General features: G+C 36.6%; 1 protein-coding gene across 1 annotated transcript in view; it reads left to right on the forward strand.

Annotated features, from left to right (window-relative positions):
• Positions 1-246: 246 nt before the first annotated feature.
• Positions 247-23,412, forward strand: part of LOC131071360 (hydroxyproline O-arabinosyltransferase 1) — a 43,522-nt gene continuing 20,356 nt past the window's right edge. The window contains exons 1-7 of the mRNA XM_058007166.2: positions 247-891; positions 5,453-5,520; positions 5,767-5,968; positions 6,248-6,345; positions 6,457-6,526; positions 6,739-6,810; positions 7,019-7,132. Coding sequence (XP_057863149.1) covers positions 532-891; positions 5,453-5,520; positions 5,767-5,968; positions 6,248-6,345; positions 6,457-6,526; positions 6,739-6,810; positions 7,019-7,132 — 984 coding nt within the window. The 5' untranslated portion in view covers positions 247-531. The remainder of the gene's footprint in view (positions 892-5,452; positions 5,521-5,766; positions 5,969-6,247; positions 6,346-6,456; positions 6,527-6,738; positions 6,811-7,018; positions 7,133-23,412) is intronic.

Here is a 23,412-nt window from a genome sequence, read left to right on the forward strand (position 1 = left end):
AATGATAAGAACCAATATGAGTTCATCATGATATGTGACTCTAAAAATAAAATCTAAATTAATTAAAAAAAAATCTAAATTTAAAAAATATCTAAATAATAAATTCAAAATTAAAATTACTTAATGTGCCAAATGCCTCTAAAAATAAAATCTAAATTTAAAAATAAATAAATCTAAATTTAAAAAAAATCTAAATAATAAATTCAAAATTAAAATTACTTAATGCCAAATGCTAAAACAGAAAGGCATGCACGTTTGTCCATCACACCTTGCCCTACGCTGAAATGATTAGACTGGTCAATATTTGTCGACTTATTCTCGCAGGCAACAAATACATATTTTCCTGGAAAACCGAAGGAAATAGTTTAGGAAATACTGACAGGCAGATCCCAGTTTTAACAGAGGCCATTTAAAATTAGAAGACGAAGTCAACTTGTATGTGATGATGAAATGTTCGGCCTACAAAGGCCACGAATTCGGTGCACTGCAACTGAAATAAAAACAATTGACATTTTTTTCTAGGAGTTAGGGATGGCTTTTGAAAGCCTTCTGTATTCCTTGCTGCTGACTCTGATAGTAGCTCTAATCACATATAACATTGTGACAACTACCAGTGCTGTACATCAGACTCCAACCCACGAAGATGATTTAGATTCCATAATCAGGAAACCCAGTGAAGAGAGGCTCTTTCATACCGCAGTCACTGCAACAGACTCTGCCTACAATAAATGGCAATGCAGAGTCATGTACTATTGGCACAAGAAACAGAGCAAGAGGCCTGGATCAGACATGGGGGGGTTCACCAGAGTGCTTCATTCTGGAAGGCCTGATAACCTGATGGATGAGATCCCGACATATGTGGTGGACCCACTTGCTCAAGGAAAAGATCACGTAAGTAGTACATAGGTTTTGTTTTAAATTTCATTGTTTTATGAAGAAAGTGGATTTAAGGCAGATTGGAATTCCATGAAAATTGATTATGTGGGGTCGAGAGCAAGTGATAGGTTTAGAGTGTTATGTGGGTAGCAGGGGATTGTGCTTCACTCTTTTATGAATGCCAGGGAGGATCCTCATAAAGTTTTATTACTTTTTTCTGAGACCTGATTCGCACAATGAGTTTCATGTAAATTCGTTCAGTATGATTGGTCCGGGTGAAGGGTCAGTGATAAGGTGAAACCACTTACCCTACCAAGTTTTGTAAGTACTTTTCCTAGACCCGATTGTAGTAAGAGTGAAATTTCATGAAACTTGTGCAATGATGTTTGTTTGGGGTGGAGAGTAATTGATCGAGTAAAAATGGTATGTGGTTAGCAAAGAGTTTTAGTTTATTGTTTGTTGAAGAGAAATGAGGAGCCAATTGTTTTTGAGGCAATTGCTCTCACTTTCCTGTTTCTCTTCCTTTCCTATCCTCTTAAATTTGTCTATGACGATTATTTTGTGTAGAGTGTAATTGCTGGGGAAGAATGGATTCTGTGGATCAGGGAAGTCACACTGAAGCTTCAAGCATTTTTCTTCTCTGTTCCGCATTTTTAATGAATAACTTTTTGATACCTGATTGTAAACAGAATGAAACTCCCTGAAAATGTTTAGAGATGATTATTTGGGGTGGAGAGTAATTGAGAGGGTGAAGGGCTTTATGGAGGTAGCCGGGAATTTTGAGGAGCCACACTCATTTTATTTCATTTTTTTTTGGCAAGAGTAGTGTGGATCCCCTTTAATTTTTATCGTTTGTCCTAACTGGTCTGCATTTTGTTAGTGACTGATATTCACAGACTTGATTTCAAGCCAAGTGAAAGTTTTTCTTGAGTGGGGGTTGAGGATAATTCGAAAAGGTGAAAGATATTTTACTGGCAACGGGATTTGTGTATTCACTTTTTCATTTTATTTCATTGTTTTATTAAGAACAGAGAGAATCCATTCAAGTTTCAAGGACATTTTCTCTTTAATGACCCTTAGCTAAATTTTTATGTAAAACAGATCTAGAATACCCATAGAAAAATATTCAAATGAAATGCATTAGATTTGGAACGTCCACAACAAATAAAATAACTAGCACACATAAAACCAGAAGTTCATGAATATACTGGAGCAGATTTGTATTAATCACATACATGGCAAAATGCTGGAATACGACAGAAATTACTCAATTTTCAGCACAAATGCAATCTTTGAATGAAATCATCTTAAAAGACCAAAGGGTTTCATCCTCAAATCAAACAAGTGAACACAAGTGTGTGACTTTGCAAATTAGGATTTGTTGATATGATGACAAAAAGGTGCAGATTGATGAAGCTGCCTGCCTTACAGAGGTTGAAGTCCTAGCATGGGCCCACATGTGTTAAGATATATTTGAAAGTTTCCTGTCATTTTATCACATTCAAATTTGGGGCCATTAATGGTGTCTTTGGTCGGCCATGTTGATTGATGAAACTCTTTGTTTGAACAATAAGATTTCAAGGAAAGGAATGCCAGAAGGCTGGGGTCTGAAGAAATGCATACCGAAAGGATGCAATGGTAAGAGAGTCCGGGGAATCAGGAGTTGGGATATTGCTCAGAAGTGTTTTCATTTGGTTTGTTGTTATTATATTATCTGTAGGGCTGAAATTGAGGGTTCAGGGAATGGAATGAAAGGATGGTAGGGTGCGAGGCGATGCAATTTGTGGGCCTAGACAGGCAGAGTGGCAAGATGATGGGGATTGGGCTTCAGAGATTCCCAATGCAAGGAGAAGCGGGGACCAGGATTTGGGGATACTAAGGAAAGGGATGCTGAGAGAGGAAAGCTCCAGATTTTTAAATGTGAGGGAAATGGGAAATGGGGGTCCGGGGAATGAAAGGCATATAAACTTCTTGCATACCGTACTTGGGGGCAGGTTTCCTCCTTCATATCTTATTGCCCTTCACTATCCTATATTTTCTCCAATTTGTCTATAAATTGGATGAATTTCTTCAATCAAAGCAATATAAACATTAGCCTAGCTCAATCACAAAAATTCAATTGCAGTGATAACAATCCTAAAAACGTTCAATGAAAACATGAAAATAAGACATTCAAAATGAAATCTAAGCAAACCAAATGCAGATGTCTCCTTCATGTGGCTCCATTGTCCTTCTTTCTCCGTCAAATTGCTTTGTTTTGTGGATCTCACCTTCAAGTGCATAAGTATACTGTGAAAGCAAGATTGACAAGACGAGACGACAACATAAGGGTACTAGAAGTGTGATTGATTCGACCAGGGACTTTGATTGAAGAAATTCATCCAATTTATAGATAAATTGGAGAAAAGACAAGATTAGCATGAAATTGATATTAGAGGCAATTGATTTAAAAAATGGCACAATTGAGTGGAAAGAAGAAGGTTATGACACCACCTATGTCATGAATTATGACATATTGCCAATGCAAAGGTTAGAGGACTAAAAGCTTATGACATCTTACTATGCCAATAGTATGATGCATGAGAAATTCATGCTTCCACCGAAGCACAAAAATAGGGAGAGACTAGAGAGAAATTGATTAGGTGGAAATTGAATTTAGCAAATTAGAAAATGAGGTGGAATTTAGGAATTAGGAAAATTAGAAATGAGGTGGAAATTAGGAAATTAGAAATTGATGAAATTAGAAAAATTAAGTGAATTAATTAACAATTTTTCATTCATTAATTAATTCCCAAAAGAGGGGGAATTAATTAGCCAATTAAATAAATATTTAATTGTGACAAGAATACTTAGGATAAATAAATAAATTATTTAACCTAGAGGGAAAATGTCAAACAAGATTAAATGAATAAATCATAAAACCTTAGAAGATTAGGTCTTGACAAAAGATATTGATGTAGATTCGATTTAATCATGATTCTGACTTGATAAATGATTTGATTGATAAACAATTGAAATTGGTTGACAAATTGACCAATATTGATAAAGAGACCAAATTGATATGCGCCAATTGACATGATTGAAGAGGACAAGGATCAATGACAAATCGATCGCAAAATTGACAAGATTGACAAGGACGAGGATCGATGACAAATTGATCTCAAAACGACAAGATTGATAAGAGGACAAAACCCTAATTCAAAAGCAATAAAAATGAGGAATGCAGAAGGACTCGATGCTCGCAAATGATAAAGACCAAGTACGCAACATAGAAGAAATGTTAATGCGATGCAAAAACCTAAAATAAGGCAATGCGCCAATGTTAAAGTATGACTCCGCAAGCGTTGACCATTTTTAGGTGTCTACACTAAGGAAAGGGATGCTGAGAGAGGAAAGCTCCAGATTTTTAAATGTGAGGGAAATGGGAAATGAGGGTCCGGGGAATGAAAGGCATGCCGGTATGAGAAAGTCTGAAATCCTGTACGGGGCTGGAAAATGAAAAATGACTGAGACACCCTCATAATTAAAATTTGGGACATTACATTTTCACTAATTTGTTTGTGATTATTTTTTTGCTGGCCTGATTGTACAAAAAGTGAAAAATTTCCTTGAAAACTGTAAACAAATGGTAACATTTTCCAGGTGGAGAGTAATTGACAGGGAAAATGGTTTATCTGGGTGGAAGGGAATTCAAGGACCAATTTCATTGTTTTATTAAGAACAAAGAACACCCACTCATATTTCAAGCATTTTTCATACCGATTTTTAAAATGTTTGGTTTTTGTTTCACCAGATTTGATTGTAAGTTAGGTGAAATCCTATGAGAACTGTCTATAAATGATTATTTGGGCTGCTGAGTAAATGATAGGTTGGACGGGTTTATGTGGGTGGCAAGAGATTTGAGAATCCTGTTTTTATTGTAAAATTTTCATTGTTTTATTCAGAGCACGAAGGAGCTACTCAAGTCTCAAGCACATCGTGATTAATTTTTGCAGACCAGATTGTAAGCTAAGTGAATTCACTTAAAACAGGTGACAGGTATGTAGTAGTAGTGTGTTTGAGGGATCACTCTCAACTTCATTGTATTTACTATTTAAAGCAGGGAGTACCCGCTTAAGTCAAGCACTTGTCCGATTTTTATTAATCTTCCCATACCTGATTACATGCAAATCAGAAAAATCCTCTGAGAGTTGTCTATAGATGATTATTTGGACTGGAGGATAACTAATAGCGTAGAAGGGATTAGCTGGATGGCAAGGGTTTTAAAACTTGTATTCATTTTGTCATTGTTTTATTAGGATCAGGGAGGATCCACTTAAATTTCAAGCACATCCTCACTGGTCTTTTTTTTGCTTTCTTTTTGCAATTGATTTTCCCAATTGTTACTGTGAGTAGAGTGAAATCTGCTGAAATTATATAGCGATAATTACGGAAAATGGAGAGTAAGTGAAAGTGTAAAGGGGATTGTGTGGTTGCCAGCGGCTTTGAGGAATTACCCTAGGGTGTTTTTGTCTTTATGGCACCTAAAGCTGAACTGTTTAAACTAATTAGTAAATTGTTTGTTATTTGTCTCCAGGGTTATGTTGTATTGAACAGACCATGGGCTTTTGTGCAGTGGCTCAGCCAGGCTGACATTAAAGAAAAGTAAGTGGGTAATACAAAATTCAGCTTATCCGACCATTATTTTTGTTGGCCTGCATTTAATAGTCTATTTCAAATTTCATTGCAATAAGATGCATTTTCGAAGGTCCAGTATTGGCAACATATGACATCAGGCTTTCCTTCTGAAAATAAATGCTTACACTTCTAAAAAAAGTGAAATGGATTTCTTTGCTCACATGTGATGCTCACAGATGGAGAGATAAATAAGGACTGATGTGTTTTTGATAGGTACATATTGATGGCAGAGCCTGACCATATCATTGTCAAGCCAATTCCGAATTTGGCAAAAGGCTCTTTGCCAGCAGCCTTTCCTTTCTTTTACATAACTCCTGCAAAATATGAGAATGTCATTCGGAAGTTCTTCCCTGAAGACAAAGGTCCCATTACAAAGATTGATCCCATAGGAAACTCTCCTGTCATTATAAAAAAGGTATGCTCTAATTTACTTTTAAATTAGCATGTCAACCCTAATTAAATAGTAGACATTGAAATTTTCCATTGGCATTTCCAAAAGCATGCTTTTTGAGGCCGTTCAGTTCCTGATGTGAAAATCACACTCATTTTACATGGTCTTTATATTTGACTGAAATGCCTTCAATTAGTTGATGTTACGTGGTCTTCTAATATAATGAAATGCTTTATATGTTAAAATAAGAAATTCAAACGAAAGATTATTTGGATCTTGAGACCCAGTTGTGTGATAACTTAGGAATCTCTAGAGAAGATTGCACCTACGTGGTTAAATGTCTCATTGGCAATGAAGATGGATTCAGAGGCAGACCAAGCTTTTGGATGGGTTCTTGAGATGTAAGACCATTCTCCTTGGGAATATATATTTTCAGTTTAGAAGTTAAGCTTTGTTTATCATGTATGAGATTTTCAGTGTTTCTTTTTCATTCATTTTCTCTTATTTTGCAGGTATGGTTATGCAGTTGCATCGGCGTTGCATGGGGTGCAACATGCCCTTCGAACAGATTTTATGATCCAGGTACTAATATTTATTATTTTTTGAAAGCTTTTCTAGATGAACTGCATTAAAGCTATTGAAGTGTTTGTCCAGATAAAGGCATTATTGAAAGAAACCTTTAGGTCTGATGTATGTTTTATGATAGATGGATGGATGCACATATGTAAAGTAGGATTTTTCTTTGCCAGTTTCAACCGTTCTTCTTACTGGTATATAATTGCCTCTGAAATCAGCCCCCTTGGGATCTGGAGGTTGCTGAGAAGTTCATCATCCATTATACTTATGGATGTGACTATGACATGAAGGTATTTATTGTTTTTCATTGTTCGATTCATTTTACAGTACTCAAGATTCAGTAAAACAATGGTTCATTCTTTCAATAGTTTGAAAAAGAACTAATTTTGTGGAAAATCTGATTCTACATTGCGCTGGAAGGATTGGAGGAAATCTATTCAGGTCATGGATATCTCTTACAATCTGACTCCAACTCATTGGATTTCTTGCTTATTTTAGGGTAAATTGACATATGGAAAAATAGGGGAATGGAGGTTTGATAAAAGGTCATTTGATCGAGGTGCACCTCCAAGAAATTTGCCACTTCCACCACCAGGAGTTCCTGAAAGTGTGGTAAGTCACTACTCTTCACTGTTAGAAGGCAGAGCAATGGTTAAAACACTTTTCAAATGCTAATTCTGTCAATGTATGCACTATTTGATAGTAATCAAAGAGATTATGGAAAGACCTGTGAATCAGATTTAAGATCATTCATGTTTCTGATCGTGATGGATCATGAAGGGTGATCTGAAACATTTTGTTCTTAAATTTGGTTTACAGGTCTTTCCAGAACCTTGTTCCATTGTTATTATGGACTTTGGAAGCACCAAAACACTGATTATTTGAATAATGTTTAATCTTTTTTATTTCATTTGCTTTTTTTGGGGTAAACATCTAGTTAACTGCTACAAAAGCTACATTGTGAAAGCCAGTTTTTTCCATGTGATACAGCCATATTTCATAGACTTGTGCCATTTTCTCATACATTAATCTCTTCAAAATTAAATTACTACAAAATGTTGACAATTTACTAGCCAATGTATGGCTTGCCAACTTGGACATTATTTACGTTGCTATATACTGCTGCAAAATCTATATGCCGTTTCTAGTGAGACAAAAGATCACATTGGAATAGACGATGATAGAATTTTTAACATGCCTAGTTCATTTTAGATTTGTTATCTCAAGGCCTTGGTCCAATTTCCCCTTTGTTATTTTATTTTTGACCCCCATCATTATTAAAAGTATTTCAATTTTGATGCAATTTTGAAATTTTTGATGACTGTCGTGGACAGCTTCTTAGCACCTTCTTGACACACCCTATTGCATGGTTGGTCCATCTCTTCTGTCTCGTTCTACTTTTGACTTTGTTGTAAATCTTCTGCATCAATTGGTAAATCTTTTTGTCTCCACAATATGGTCTGAGTTACACTGTATTATTGTAGCTCTAGCAATCCTTAATTGAAGGGAGACAGAATAGGTAAGGAAGCAGGTATAGAATCAATGGAACAGAAGTGCAAACCATGGAATATATCCTACTTAGATCAGTCTTCTAAGGCTGGGGTCCCATTGGGGGGGGGGGTGGGGGGCTTCAGGATCTATTTTTGAGAGCAGGAGGTCCCATGAAGCAAAATTTTTTTTTCTACAGGATTAGTTGGAATTTTTTCCTGCAAAATGGAAGCCCCTACTTTTTAGGACTGCAGGGAATTGGGAAGGAATCTTGGACTCTCTATCAGGGAATCGGATCTATGACTGTTGAATTGAATATGCTAAATAATAAATTCATGAGACCACTAGCTTCAATAAATTGTGGAGCTTAAACTTTTAAACTTAAACTGCACTACAAAATTCATGGGACCATCCACTTTAAAATAATCCTAAAGAATCTCAGCAGCACCCACTGAATTTTTCTAGGAAGCCCCCTTCCATGAGACCCCAGCCTAATATACCCAAAGCTAGCTTTGAAGTCTGATTCCCTATCTCTCTGTTAGATATCATGGTGTTGCTTTTATTAATTTCAAATGTAATGTCCCTTTTCGAAATGACCTAAATTGCCCTAGATGACAATTCTCCCTTACTACAGATAGATCAGAAATGGGAATATCTTTTATTGCTTTGATAGGAAAACCTGCAACATAAGTTATAGAATAATCTATTTTATTATAACATATAAATGTCTAATAAGTCTAAGTTGATTATACTGATGCAGAAAATGAATAAGAAAGAACCGACTAGTTATAATTCATGAAATGAGAGAATTCAGCTGTGATTTATAAGAAAAACAGAAAGGTTATACAAAGGAGATTAATTTATGATGAACCTAAAGCTATTTGCAACGATTATAAGTAAGCTAGATTGGATGACTTGATAGGGTGCCTTAATAACCGTTCTCCCTTGATCAAGATCCCCTTGTAAGGGTGTCTGAACTGTTCTCCCTCTTATCATACTTATGAGGGTGTCTGAACCATTCTCCTTCTATCATAAATCTCTTCTCAGAATACTCAGAATCATGCCATAAACCAGATTTATACAAACAAAGATATATTTAACATGATATGCTAGTAATCACATAATACTGGTATGTACACAGAGAATTCCAGAATAATACAATTGCTTCAGAACTTAGTTTATTACACCTGGATAGTATTTCAGAATATAAATGTATCTAAGTATACAAAATACCAATTCTTATATATATCTGTAATGAACCCTTGCTGGTTCAACTCTTCAACTGCTGTAATTTGTAGATCTTCTTTGTAATTTTTAATTATTAAGATGGTCTTTCAGAAATAGACAGAAGTTGCAGAAGAGGGTTTCTTTAATTTGCAACACATATTGAAATAATACATGAATTTAATCAACTGAAACAATGAATTGAAGAATTTAGAAGCATACCCGTAGGTCCTTAGCCAATTTATTGAAAAGAAAGAATAAATCAGCAACTTACAAAGTTCTGATTTTTATTCTGGAACAATTCAGATCTGCTCTTATTTAATACTAAGACACCCAAACAGTGGAAGATGGCGCCCATAAATGAGCAAGCTGTGTGTTTGGGAAAAGAGGCCTCCAAACCATAGAAGAATTAACAACAAAACAGTAAATAGGGAAACCTACAACCAATCTGCCTTGTAAGAAGCCAAATCTGCCCCAATTCAATTAAATTTGACTTCTGAATGAAACCAACCAAGCTGCAACAATTCGATTGATCTTTCACAATCTCAAAGCTACTGAATTTTGAAGAATGCATGCTCTCCAAAACAGGTCCAAACCCTAGCTGCCATAGCCAAGTGCTCAGAAGAAAATGTCAAATGCTCAATATCAATGAATGAGGTTTAATTTCCATCTTGGCTGCCTAAATACCCAAACGGTGTGATTTTTGGCAATTAGGGATTTAAAAATTATAACTTGCTTTTAGGGTTTCCAACTTAACCCTAAAAGCAATGCCTAGCTTAGGAGATAATAAATTTTCACTTAAATAAATTTAAGTGATGCACTTTATGATTTTATATTAATATTTCATTAAAATATTAATTGCCTGTGGAACCACTTAAAAATTCATCTCTCTCTCATTATTGCTCGGAAACTGAATCTATCAGAAGCGAGGGCCATAGTTCGCCATGCCAATGAAAATAGGACCATGTCTATTTTTAGCAATTTTTCCTTAAAAAATAGGAAATCCTCATAAAGTGTCAGAAACTGACGAAACGAAGACCAGAACTGAACTCAACATTGAACTAGAACAAATAGACAGACCACTCCTCAAGATACTGCATTACTGACCCCTTTATCCATACCCTGATAGCCTACAAGGGTCCAAAAATAGGCTAACTCCTCAAACTCAAGTCCTTGACTAGGATGGGGACATTACAATATCAGAGATCCCTTAGAACAGAACAACCGGTCATGTATGTTAGTTTTAACACTTTCAGATTAATATAAACTTAGAAAACCAGAATTTAGTTTCTAACTAAATTGATTAGATGAAAGATTTATAGTTTTCCAGATTTAGGCATAACAAAGAAATGATCAAAATAAGAACAAGACATGGTTACCCTGGGAAAACCTCCTAGGAGGAAAAACTCAGCCAGAAAAGATCCTCAGATCTGATTATGAATTATGTTCATATGAGGGTTACAACACTTATCTCAAGTACTTGAAGGTGTTTGTACTTAGGAGTGATAATGTCTTCCACAAAACTGCACTTTCACAAGCATCAAGTAGTCACATCTGCACCTTTAACCCTTCCAACAGCAATCTGGTCCAAACCCTAGGTTGGTAATGTATGAAGTCTGCTCTTTGATGGACAACAACCTTATCCCTTAGTTTGCTTTCTTCATTAATGAATTTCGCACCACAACTGGCATGTGTAGTTCGCTGATATGACAGGGATAAATCCCTTTAATTGCAGATGTAGTCTTCCTCTTGAATTCGCATTGGTAGGCACATATATTTCGCATGGATGGAAAAACTGAATGAGTGAATGATAGAGTGAAGTTGGAGTTTATTTATATGGGGAATAATAATCTTAATCATGTCGGCTTGCATTATGATTTAATGACTTTAATTTATTTATTTAACCGAAATCATTAGGATAGGGTTGGCCCAATACATGGTGGCGTGTTGGCTTGAGTGTAGCGTGGGATCTTCATTTGATGCCGTGAGGTATAGGGCCCAGCCCTACACGTTGGGGAAGGGGCTGGCCCCCTTGGGCGGATTCCAATGTTGTCCATGGCAATTGGAATCCGCCATCCCTAATTATAATCAACAATGTAGGCATATACATATATTGAAAAAAGATATTGCACAAAGTCCATACCAGGAAGATGTCCTTTCCTTCAAATAAGATTCCACGATTTCTATTTTCTGAATTCTTTCCAGATTCGTTTTTTTCCTCTCCATTTCCAAGTCTGTTGGGTGGGTATTTATCCTCCCTCCTCATGGTAGGAGGCCACGACTCTTGGGACACAACTAATGGTGGCAGCGACCCCTTGGAAAGGTCGCTGCCCCTCCTTAATTGTTATCATGCTTTTCTATTAATCGGTTAACACCTTAATATGATTATCATGCCTTTTCATAATTTCGGTTAACATGTTAGATATTAATCATGCCTTTCCATTATCGGTTTAATTATTAAAAAGCCATAATAATTTATTCTTTAAATCAGCCAACTAATATCTAATGCAAAATAATAATAATCAGTCACCTTAATAATCAATCAATTTAATATTATTTAATGCTTTTATTGGGAATTTCTTCTATAAGAAAATAAGGGAATATGACATCAAATCACCTCTTTCAATTTCCAATTGTCCATCAATTCTTTTATACTTTAAGATTTCTGTTGTCTTTTTATGACACCCTTGGTCCATCAGTAAGAACCGATCAGAGATACGATCCCTGGACCAGCACTGCCCCAGTTGATCAAGGAGAAAAGCAGAAGAATTATGAAGTGTGAGGTGTTGCCTTCCCCGAGGTTCCGAAGTTCCCTCTTAGCATTTTCTTCCTTCCCCAGAATTCTGGAACCCTGAGGTTCCGAAGTTCCTTCTCTTTGCTTTCTTTTGTTTTTCTTCTCTGGAAATCTGGAACCCCAAGGTTCCGAAGTTCCCTCTTCGTTTTCTTCCCTTCCCCAGAACTCCGGAACCCCGAGTTCCTTTCCTTTGCTGGCTCTCCTTTCTTTTCCTGGAACTCTGGAACCCCGAGGTTCCGAAGTTCCTTTCTCTTCTTCTTCCCTTCCTCGGAACCTCGGAACCTCGAGATTCCAATGTTCCTTTGCTAAGCCCCGCCTTTTCCTTGCCTCCTTCTCAGTTCCCCAGAACTCCGTAACCCCGAGGTTCCGAAGTTCCTTTCCCTTGCCTTCTCCGGAACTCCGGAACCCCGAGGTTCTGAAGTTCCTTCCTAGCCTTTCTTCCTTTCTTTCTCTGGAACTCTGGAACCCCGAGGTTCCGAAGTTCCCTCCTAGCCTTTCTTCCTTTCTTTCTTCGGAACTCCGGAACCCCGAGGTTTCGAAGTTCTCTTCCTTTGCTTCCCTCCTCCTTTCCCAAAACTCCGGAACCTCGAGGTTCCGGAGTTCCCTGCTGCTCTCCTTTCTCCTTCCCGAAACCTCAAGGTTTTGAAGTTCTTTCCTTGTCTTCCCCACTTTGGGAACCCGAGTTTATGAAGTCCTCATACTTCTTTCCAACTAGCAACACTTCCGGATGGCGTGATCAACACTCCAAGCTTTAAATGCTCCGACGACTTTTGTGACTGGTGCACCTTCTTTTGTGGAGCCACAAAGGTGCATTTAATGTTTTTGGTAGGATTTCCATCAAGAGAGGTACAGGGCCATGCTTGTTGTGGTGACTTATGTCATGTTGGCATGCTCCGACTTTGGAAGGTCAGTCAATCCACCCTTCTCAGGATTGCATTTTCAGGTTATGGCTAGATTGCTTGCATGTATAGAAGTCAAGTGCACGCACTTCCCTGCACTCCCAGACTGACATTTCCTTGCACACACAGGGGTCATGATCACTCTTGTAACCAATTTTCTATATAAAGGCTGTTAAGCCTCATTGTAAAGGGTTCTCTCCATGCTGGCTATTCTATGCTCTTTCACTTCTCTTGTATTTATCTTGCATTTTTGCAACTGTAAGTTTGGCCATTGGCCTTATAATGAATTGAAATCACCATTCTTACCTTCCTTCAACTTATGTATGCTGTGTATGTTTCCTTACCTTCATCATAGGTGTATGTTTTGTGGCTCTTCTCTCATATAAGCTGTGTTACTTGGGGGTGCGTTTCTTGGGAAAAATCAGGCGCCCCGAAAACGAAGACTTTCCGGGGACGGGGGGACGGCAGGGAACTCGTCCTCATGTATTAAGTATTACATTACATCATGTATATGAATTTATGACTTTCAACTCTCATTTGTACTCTCAATTCAACTCAACTGCTATGTATAATGTATATAATGAATGATTTATCAATGTTATCATATGAATATTTGAAATTTCCCTATATATTTGAAATTTCCCCTATTTTTTATATAGCCGTCCCCCCCGTCCCCAAAAATGGCAAAAAAAAAATCCATCTCGGAAAACCATTTTCCTGTACCTTCGTCTCGGAAACTAGGGGTAACATAGACAAAAAGCAAAGGGTCTGGATGACTTGTTGGCATCATTTAATGACGTTTTTCATGAACCTAAGGGGCTGCCCCCAAAGAGAGAAGTAAAGCATGAGATTCACTTGCTTCTGGAATCTTCTCTACCCAATATTGGATTGTATAGAAAGTATTTAATGGAGAGCGACAAAGCAAAAAAACAGCTTAAAGAGCTATTGGAACAAAGTGTCATTTGTCCAAGCCCTTCACCTTGTGGATTGCCTATTGTAATGGTAAGGAAGAAGTATGGGTATTGGAGAATGTATATAAATTACAAGGCTCTCAATAAGATCACCATTAATAATTGCTATCCTCTCTCAATGATAGATAACTTGTTGGACCAGGTGCAACAATCAAAATATTTTACAAAGCTAGATATAAAATCAGCTTACCATCAAGTACAAATGGAGGAGGATACATGGAAGACTGTTTTCAAAACCAAGCAAAATCTCTAATGAACTGGTAGTTCTTCCTTTTGGTTGATGTAATGCAACTGGTACTTTCATGCATTTGATGAATGATGTTTTGAGGGGAGTCATAGATAAATGTGTGATAGTGTATCTAGATGATATTTTGATTTTTCATGCCATATGGGAGGAACCCCTTATCCAGTTAAGACGGGTTTTGCAAGTTTTGAATGAAAACAACTCTAGTGCAACATGAAGAAATGCGAGTTTGCAATAGAATATATTTGGGTTGTGTAGGCTCCTTACAATCTGGACAATGCCTAAGACTACCACAAAGACACAAAGTTTAGTAGTCACTGTCCAATATCATTCTGTCTTTTTCTTCTAGCCATGGGTTAGACCTTTTAGTGGGGCAAGGTATATGATGAAGCATTTCAAATATTGAAGGATAAAATTTCCCATGCTCTAGTTTTAGCATTGGCTAATTTGCAGCTTGCCTTTGAGGTTGAGACTTATGCTAGCAAAAATGCTATCGGTGCCATCTTGCTACAAGGTGGTAGACCTATTTGTTAGCCTTAAAAGTTTTTTTTTCGAATTCCTTATCGATTACAAATAGCTTGCTCATATGAGCATCAACACGAGACCAATACAAGCTCCTTATGAGCAAACACACTAGAAATCACCTATGGAAAACCAAGAGTCACAACTTAGAATTCCACTTTAGATGTCCCTGTGGGGAATTGAACATGGGTCTCCACAATGAAAACCCGACATTTTAACCAATAAAGCTCAACCCCTTGGACTTCAAAGGTTTTTACTTTAGTGGTAAGGGAATATACAATGTATGACATGGAGCTATATACACTAGATATGCCACTAAGAAATGAAGACACCATTTACTCGGATAAAGGACTATTGCACATATTGACCATGAGCCATCACAGTATTTGGAAGCCCAAAACAAGTTGCAGCAAGCAAGAAATTATAATGGATGGGATTTTTGCAACAATTCCATTTGGTGATCAAATACAAGAAAGGAAGTACCAATATTGTGGTGGATATGTTATGCAGGCCACTAATTTGTAAACCCATATCAGCCATCACTGTGGTGGCTCAATATGAGTGTTTTACAAAAACAGCTTATGGAGAAGATTATGGACAAAACTCAGATTTTGGGGAGAAGTACACATAACTACAAGGGCAAGAATTTGCTATAAATTACCTCAAGAATGGGCTCCTCCATAGGTTGGGTAAGTTGTGTATGTTGATGGCACATAGGCTTCTTCATGAGGGAGGCATATACTTCCAAAGTGGCGGATTACTTTGGTGTTGGCAATACAACCCATTTGCAAAGGTATGTGTATTGGCCTAAGATGCAAGTAGCAGCAGGATTTATAAGCGGATGTAAACTGTGTTGCACTAGTCGATCCAAGGTTAGAAAGGAGGGTTGTACACTCTTTTTCTGGTGCCTACTGGACCACGGGAAAGTATTTCTATGGATTTTTTAGGTGGGTCTAGCAATGAGCATATGTTGGAATGCTTATCTTTTTGTTATTGATGATAGATTTAGCAAGATGTGCATTCTAACCCCATGCAAGAAAACTATCATAGGGCGAGAGATGACTGATTTGTTTTAGAAAAGGATACTTGGTTTGTTGGCAAGTTTTGTGTATTGTGTGCAGCTCCATCCGTAATTGTAGTCTCATCCATTTACTCAATTTGCACACTTGTCTACACTCTAACAACTTGTACCAAGCAACAACACAACTTTGCACCAGATAGTTTTATGTCCTACTTAGTGCATCATCACTGCACATCTCTATGCAACGATGCCCCCCTGCCTATTTTGGCCTTGCTCATTTATGGACATATCTTCACTTGTATATGTCTGGTTTGGCAACATATATGTTTGACACCTGGCCACACCTACACCACATGTTGTACTAGCTATACATGTTTGACACTTGACATGATACAAGTTCAATGCTTGTCGTACTCCTGCCCACATGAAAAGCATACCATACACATTTAACATTTGTCAGGATATTGTTAATAGGCTAGTTGTTGGCCATTTATATAAATAGCTGTCTTTACAAGGTACACATAGAGAAGTTCATGCTAGCAAGTTGCTGTGTACACAATATTGTACAGTTCTTCTTTCCCACAATACATATACATTGCAAAGTCTTTTGCTCTTCTTGAATGTACATTTGGATACTAACCTAAATTTTTTTCTGCATTTTCTACTAATTTTGTAGGTTATTTCTACAATTTACAGATTTGTCCTCTGATTTTCGTGGGGTTCAAATCATTTTGGTCCACGTTCTAGGAGAAAATGGATATCAAGCTCCAAAAGAGTATTGCTTATAATGGGCAAATGGAGGTTGTGAATAGGACATTGGTGCAACTGATAAGGGGGTATAACAACAGGTTTCCAGAGGAATGGGATGGATCTTTGTCATACATACAACATTCATACAATAGGGCAACCCATTCCTCTACTAACTAGTCACCTTTTGAAACATGTTTGGGATATTTACCTATTGTCCACTTGATGTCGTACTTGAACATCATGATGAGCAAGAAGGATTGAATTTAGAAGTGGCAAAAGCAAAGAAAGGTTGTTGAGAGTATTCAACAAATCAAGTCAAATTTAGAGAGGTCTTAGTTGAAGTGTAAGATGAGGCACAACCAGCACCATATGGAATATCATGTCATGGCCCCTCCTTGATCGTTATATATAACCTAAATGAAACAATTATTATTATTAATTAATGTAATAATTACCAACGAATGATTATTTGAAATTTATTTATTTATTAAATACTATTATTTAGTTAATATTCATTACTAATGATATTTGTGAAATATTCAAATAAAAATAAATTATTATTATATTATAAACATAATTTACATCTTCATTGTCCTCATCCACGTTGAAGACTTGATCATTGCTTCCATAGGCTAATACGATTAAAAAGATTACAGACCTGATGTTAGTGTTACAGATCTGATTGAAGCATGCATGGCATTGAATATGCTTATGGTTAATGTCACAATTGCTAACATGTTAAGCATCAAATATGCTTCTGGTTAGCGTCAAAATTGTTAGTGTTATCTAAATAAGACTAACAGCATATCGAAGACTCTAAACAATGAAATGGTTGAAGACTCTAATAATGAAACGGTTTAAATAAAATGGTAATAAAGCATTAGTTAATACGCAGCGATAACATTATTTAAGTGTTCAATAACTATCTTGAAGATCGATTCTTATTACTAATTGGTGGCTGATTGATTTATCCAAGCAAGGTGGCTTTTATGTTTCATTTGGGTGTGTCTCTTCATGAAGAGACAAGTATATAGATATATATACGTATTCGTAATCATTTTCATGGGGGCCAAAAAAAGGAGGAGAAAATATATATTATCTGGCAGCATCGAACAGATCAGATCAGAACTGTTATTAAGTTACAAGCAGTAAAACCCTGTTCTGGGTGGCATGCATAGCTGATGTGTTTAATAAAGACTGCTTAATATATGTAACCCGATAATGTTTGTATGCAGAATTTAATAATAATAATATTAACATATGTCATAGACTACAATATGTATAATAGTAATACTAATATAAGGCCCTCATACTTAATTTCCCATACTGTGGCAGACCAGATCTGACACATGTCAGATTTGTCTGCCATTGCAGCTATTAGATAGACTAATGATTAGAGTTTTAGAAAATGGCAATATTAATAATTTATATTATAGGGAATATACTTTGATATATATATATATATAAATAAGGGTTGATCAGACAAATAATATTTTATAAGAATTACTCTGCTGTAAAACATATAGTATATTACTATCTGAAAATAAATATATAAATAAACATATACATATTTATAGAAATAGTAATTTAAATGAACAAAATAAATGAGACTATAAATCAGATTGAATTATCAATTCAATATTAGGAAAACGATTATGTTATCACTGATTTGATTCATGTTAAGATAGATTTGTCTCCTACTCAAGTTAGTTTTAAGTCAAAATGTATAGAAATAGATTAAATTATGGTTAAAACAGGCCTAAACCTAGTAGGGGACATCACATATCATCTCAAAGTGAGATAATGTGTGCCTGGTCCTCGATGAAGAGAGGTTATAAGGACAAGACAAGAAGAACAAATCTGAAAGGTATGGGTCTTTGGAGAAAATGCATTCCAATTAGACTTATCTTGTTTTTTGAGGTTTCACTTAGTGATCAATTGTGAATAACTCCAATCGTATGAATTAAAGCTTGAAAACTCAGACTCCGACTCAACTTGGCAGCCCGAAATTTCTACTTGGACTGGGGACATGGCAAAAAAAGAACCCTAATAATTACACACAAAAGAAATCATTGCATTTAGAGAACAAAAAAGTCTAATTTGACTATCAATTTGTCGTAATTCAAATATTACACCTATCATATGACCCTCAAACTCTCAAAATTTGAAATTTCAGTTGCTATGTCTATCATGTTCAGGTGCTAGAAGAGTCCAGCTCAGGACTTGGGAGTCTGAGCCTAACACTCGGGAGTCTTAGAGCACGACTCGGCTAGACTTGGCTCGGGAGTCCTTGTTGACTCCCCTCATCTGCCATGAGGACTTGCAAGTTGGGAGAGTCCTGCTGAGTACTTGGCACACCCTCAAACTATGGGGTGAAGTTTAAACCATCCATGTTGGATGTGAAGAAGATATCTAGTATGACTCTTGTTGGATGACTTGGTCTGTGACAAGTAGTTGATTCTTTTTGGGGCATGGTGCTATAGGTGAAGAAGAGATAGGCTAGAAGGGGAGTCCAAAACTCTTGGCAAATGAGACTCAAAAAGGATAAATGATGAAGCAAGCTCAGTGGTACTCCAAGAAGGGAGTGGAAGGAATTGTTTCCTGAGTGTCTCATTGAGATTTTGTGGGACCAAAGCCTCTTTATGAAGGGAGGTGTGATCCATAAGGATCCCATAAATAGTTAGGAACAAGAATTGAAGGTTTTCCCAAAATTTCAGATTGTGTAAGTACTTGTTTTATTGAAATAATTGAAATTGTAGGTTTTACTTAGACAATGGTTTCAAAATCATCAACAATGGTTGCCACCATTTGGGTGGTAACGACTACTGGGTAGTGGCAGTTTTGTTGTGATTCAAGGAACAAAATGTGGAAGTGAATTGTTGTCTTTTGGCATTCTAAATCATTCAAGGAAGCTTCCAATTCATGAAGAAGATTTCAACATCCTTCAAAAGGGTGTGTAAAAGGCAGAGACAAGGTTCAAGAGGCTAGAGAATTCTTTGTATGCATTCAACAGAAAGGGAAATCTTAGTTGTAGTTTAGTGAAGACTTGTTAGTGAGCAAGAATAACTTCGTAATTGTATTCTACTCATCTATAACTTGTTTTCCAATCAATATAAGTCAAGTCACTACCAGCTGGTTTTTCCTCTGTTTTGGAGGTTTCCCTGGATAAATCTGAGTGTCCACTGTTTTGTAAGTTCATTTTGAATGTTCTCATGGTATTGCATGTAAGGTCCCCTTTTCTAGGTGACATGAGATGAGCAGGGGTTGACCTACCATTCGAGTTCCCGTAGGTCAACGACATGGTTAGGGGACTCATTCTGAGGGTCATGGAGCTTTGCAGGGGCTCTATGAGCTGTTTTGGACCTTTGGATGAGGTCTCCTATTTTTTAGGGAGAACTGGCAGTTGATTGAATGACCACCTGGGGGACCAAGGAGCAAAGCAGGATCCTTTTGAGCAGTTACAGGTGTTTGAAGAGAGGTTCCTACTTTTTAGGGAGATTCCCTACCTTTTAGGAGGTTGTGGCAATTTCCATATTTGAGGTTCCACGGGACCATACTATGGTTTTAGTTTCAGGAAGATTGGGTGTGTTTCCTAGTTTCTAGGAGCATCCCTAGATTTTAGGGATGGGACTGCCAGTTAGCTCAGTTTTTCCGGCATCGGTCACAGATAGGTGACAAAGTTATATTTATGATTGTTTGGTTATTTTGGGCTGTTATTGGATATCTGGAGATATTTTAATATATTTAAATATTTCCTAAGTTAGCGATTAAATAAATTAAAATAAGGCTATGTATTTAGTCATTTCGGAGTAATAAGGGGTTTTTGGCTTCATCTGGGTTGATATGCCTATGTGTTATAGCTCGTTGAAAAGGTCTTGAACTTTGCTACATGATTCTCACCTTCCGGAGTCTTTTTGGATGCCTGGCGCTATTTATTTGCAATTTAGTGTTATTTTCCTATAGTTGATGCCATAATTAGAAAATAACACTCTTTTCATAATGCGCCAACTTTACTCCCTTTTAGGGTTTGGCTTGGAAAGGAAAGGAGATATAAGGAGATGAAGACCTAATTGTTCATTATCTTTTTACACAATCAAACTTATTTTGTGAATTTGCTCTGAGTGAGTGATTCTTCATTTGGGACACAAACCCCAAGATCTGGACTGGCTGGGGCATAGCCCTCAACAGTTATTGGCATTGGATTCTTCAGGCAGAGTGCATAGTTGACAGAGATTGAGTACGCCATTCTTCATTGTGGATTCAGGCTGCAGAGTAAGGGTTTCAGCATGGCAGATTGATTCTTCAGCTTGGGCATGATCCTTGCAGCCTTAGGGCCGCCATTTGCAGCAGGTACATCCCACGTGGAATGTAAGGAATGCATGTATTCAGCCTTAGAGGTATTCTTGATTCATGATATATTATTTTGTGAAGAACTTGGAAGTTGCAGGTCTGCAATTTACAACAGCAAGCAGGTTTGAGACGGAAACCTCAGATTTGGTCTTAAGGAGGACGGAATCCCTTCTACAGGAGGCACGTGGAACACATTAGAAGCTTGTTTCAGGCATATTGAGGGTCATTTCAACAAGCAAACTCAGTAATCATTAGCAGCAAGGTCATTACATCAGATCTGAGCAAGAATACATTCAATTTCAGTGCATTACTTATTTCTTTTGGCAGCTGTGCTGTTTCCCAAGGGGGCCGTACCATTACAGATGGCTGTGGAGTGATAATAAATAAAATGGAGGGTTTTAACTCCATTTCTTGTTCTTAACTTCATTGTTAGGATCAGCAAGGACTGTGTAGAAGAAATCACAGTCATCAGGCTTGAATTGAGATCAGGGTGAGCAAAACAGTGAGGATTTAAGGCTAAAATTGTATAATTTTGCCTGACAGAATTTGGATTTCCAGCTGGTAATTGGGTTTTTGGCCCAATTTGTTATCGGTAATTCATTTGGAGGTAGTATAAGTGTATTGGTACATCTGGACTGCCCTTGTACCTTCAATTCATGCCTGTATCCATTTCTGGATACCAAATCAGCAACAAACCCCAGCGTTGGATCCGTGGTATGTTTCTAATTGTTTTGGTGAATGTATCTTCACTCCTAGTTGAATGTAATCTGCTGTCATAAATAAAATCAGAAGTTGATATCTTATTTTGAGTTGAATTCTATGTTATTATTGGTTAATGGTTGCAATCCCCATCACCAAAAAATAAACAACACTTTCTGCATCTTTTGTCTAGTCTCTAAGAACACCAAAAGGCTCTGAAAGATAGTTTATTAATTAAAACTTATCCAGGGCAGCAAAGAACCGATTTAGGGATCTTTCATTGCACAACCAAACTCATTTCTAGACAGTAATTGATAGTTCTAAATCAGAGCAAAATTTGAAATTCTTTTTGATTCTTAGTTACAGTTGATTGTTTATTAAATTATGGATCAAAAAGACTAGTAGAGGGGTTCATATTTTTTATCAAGAGGTTAAAGTGGGCTTCTTATTTATAATTGCAAAGATGTTTTCTTATTGATGAGGTTTGTTAGGCCTTATTCTACAAACTAATAAGGAAAGCACTAAGGCCATTGTCTATTCCCAAAAAGTCATAATCTGTTTGGTGTATAAAACACAAACCTAACACAAGAAATGTATTTTGCAGATGACATAACTGCATTTCACACACAGTAGTGGCACATCATATAAGAGTGTTCAGAGTAAGTTAGGGTTTCTCATTGATTTTATATTAAATATGATAGAAGGGAAGACAAAATATGTTTTTGAGATTGATTGCATAGATGAGGCATCCAACCCTCCCAAATTCCTACCGATTTCTTTATAACTAGGATAGAAAGGAATTACATTTGGTTCATAAATGGTTCTTCAGGTTGCTTGGTGCACACTTGGCTATCGTAATTACATTTGCTTTTCAATGCATCTTTCTAACTACTGCACATACATGTTAGGTTTGCGTGCTATAAAAATGCAAAATAAACAAAATCTCCCTGGCAGGGCAGTCTGATTTGGCAAAAATATCCAGAACATGTAGAATTGATTGGCTCCTTAACACATTGCAGTCAAAATAGAATGGATTTATCATAACTCCCAATATCCAATCAGATGGTGGATGATCAGGGATGGAGTACCTGAGTTTAGGTGTTTTCCATTTTCCTCTTGTCACAAGCTGCTGGATGCTTAGTTGCAGGGACAAGCTGGCAAAATTATAGCTTTGTCGATTCACTCAAGAGTAGACAAGTGACAGCTTACCTCCAAGAGAGAAAAAAACAAGTTACTGCCTATGGTAGTCTTCTTCTCCAATCTTGAAGAGTTCAAAATACATTCTAGGACCAATAACATGATAGCGTGCAAGCCTTGAGGATGCTACACCAATTGATTACAAGGATTCTGTACGCGGACACACAAATTTGGATAGGGTGCCACTGGATATACTTGATGAGCTTGAGTATAGTGATAGTGATGAATTGGTGAGGTTGAAGCCTTACTGAATCCTCTGGAGGCTTATTATCAATGACAACTCATTTCATCCTATATTATCATATCTAGTTTTAGTTTTTTTTTCGTATCATTTTGTTGTGTAATAAATCTATAAGACTAAAACTTTTAAATCTATAATATAGAATAAATATGAAATTTGAGTTATGAACTGAGATGGCTGAAGGTGTATCATTGTATTTTGATTTTGACTTTTTTTCTAACATTATCAACAAGGTTGCCAAGAGATTGGTATTGGTATTGGTACGGGAGATTGGTACTGCTGTTGGTATGGCTATTTTTGAAGATAGGAGATGAGGTACTTGGAGATACCATAATTAAAAATAATAAAATTATCTTTAAAATACATAAAACATAATAAATATAATATTAAAAATATTAATATATAAATATAATGTATTTTATACAATATAAATATCAAATATATAATTTAATCTATATATTTTTATTTTTATATTGATAAAATAATAATTAA

Source organism: Cryptomeria japonica, chromosome 2 (genome assembly GCF_030272615.1).
Source record: "Cryptomeria japonica chromosome 2, Sugi_1.0, whole genome shotgun sequence".
Classification (NCBI taxonomy): Eukaryota; Viridiplantae; Streptophyta; class Pinopsida; order Cupressales; family Cupressaceae; genus Cryptomeria; species Cryptomeria japonica.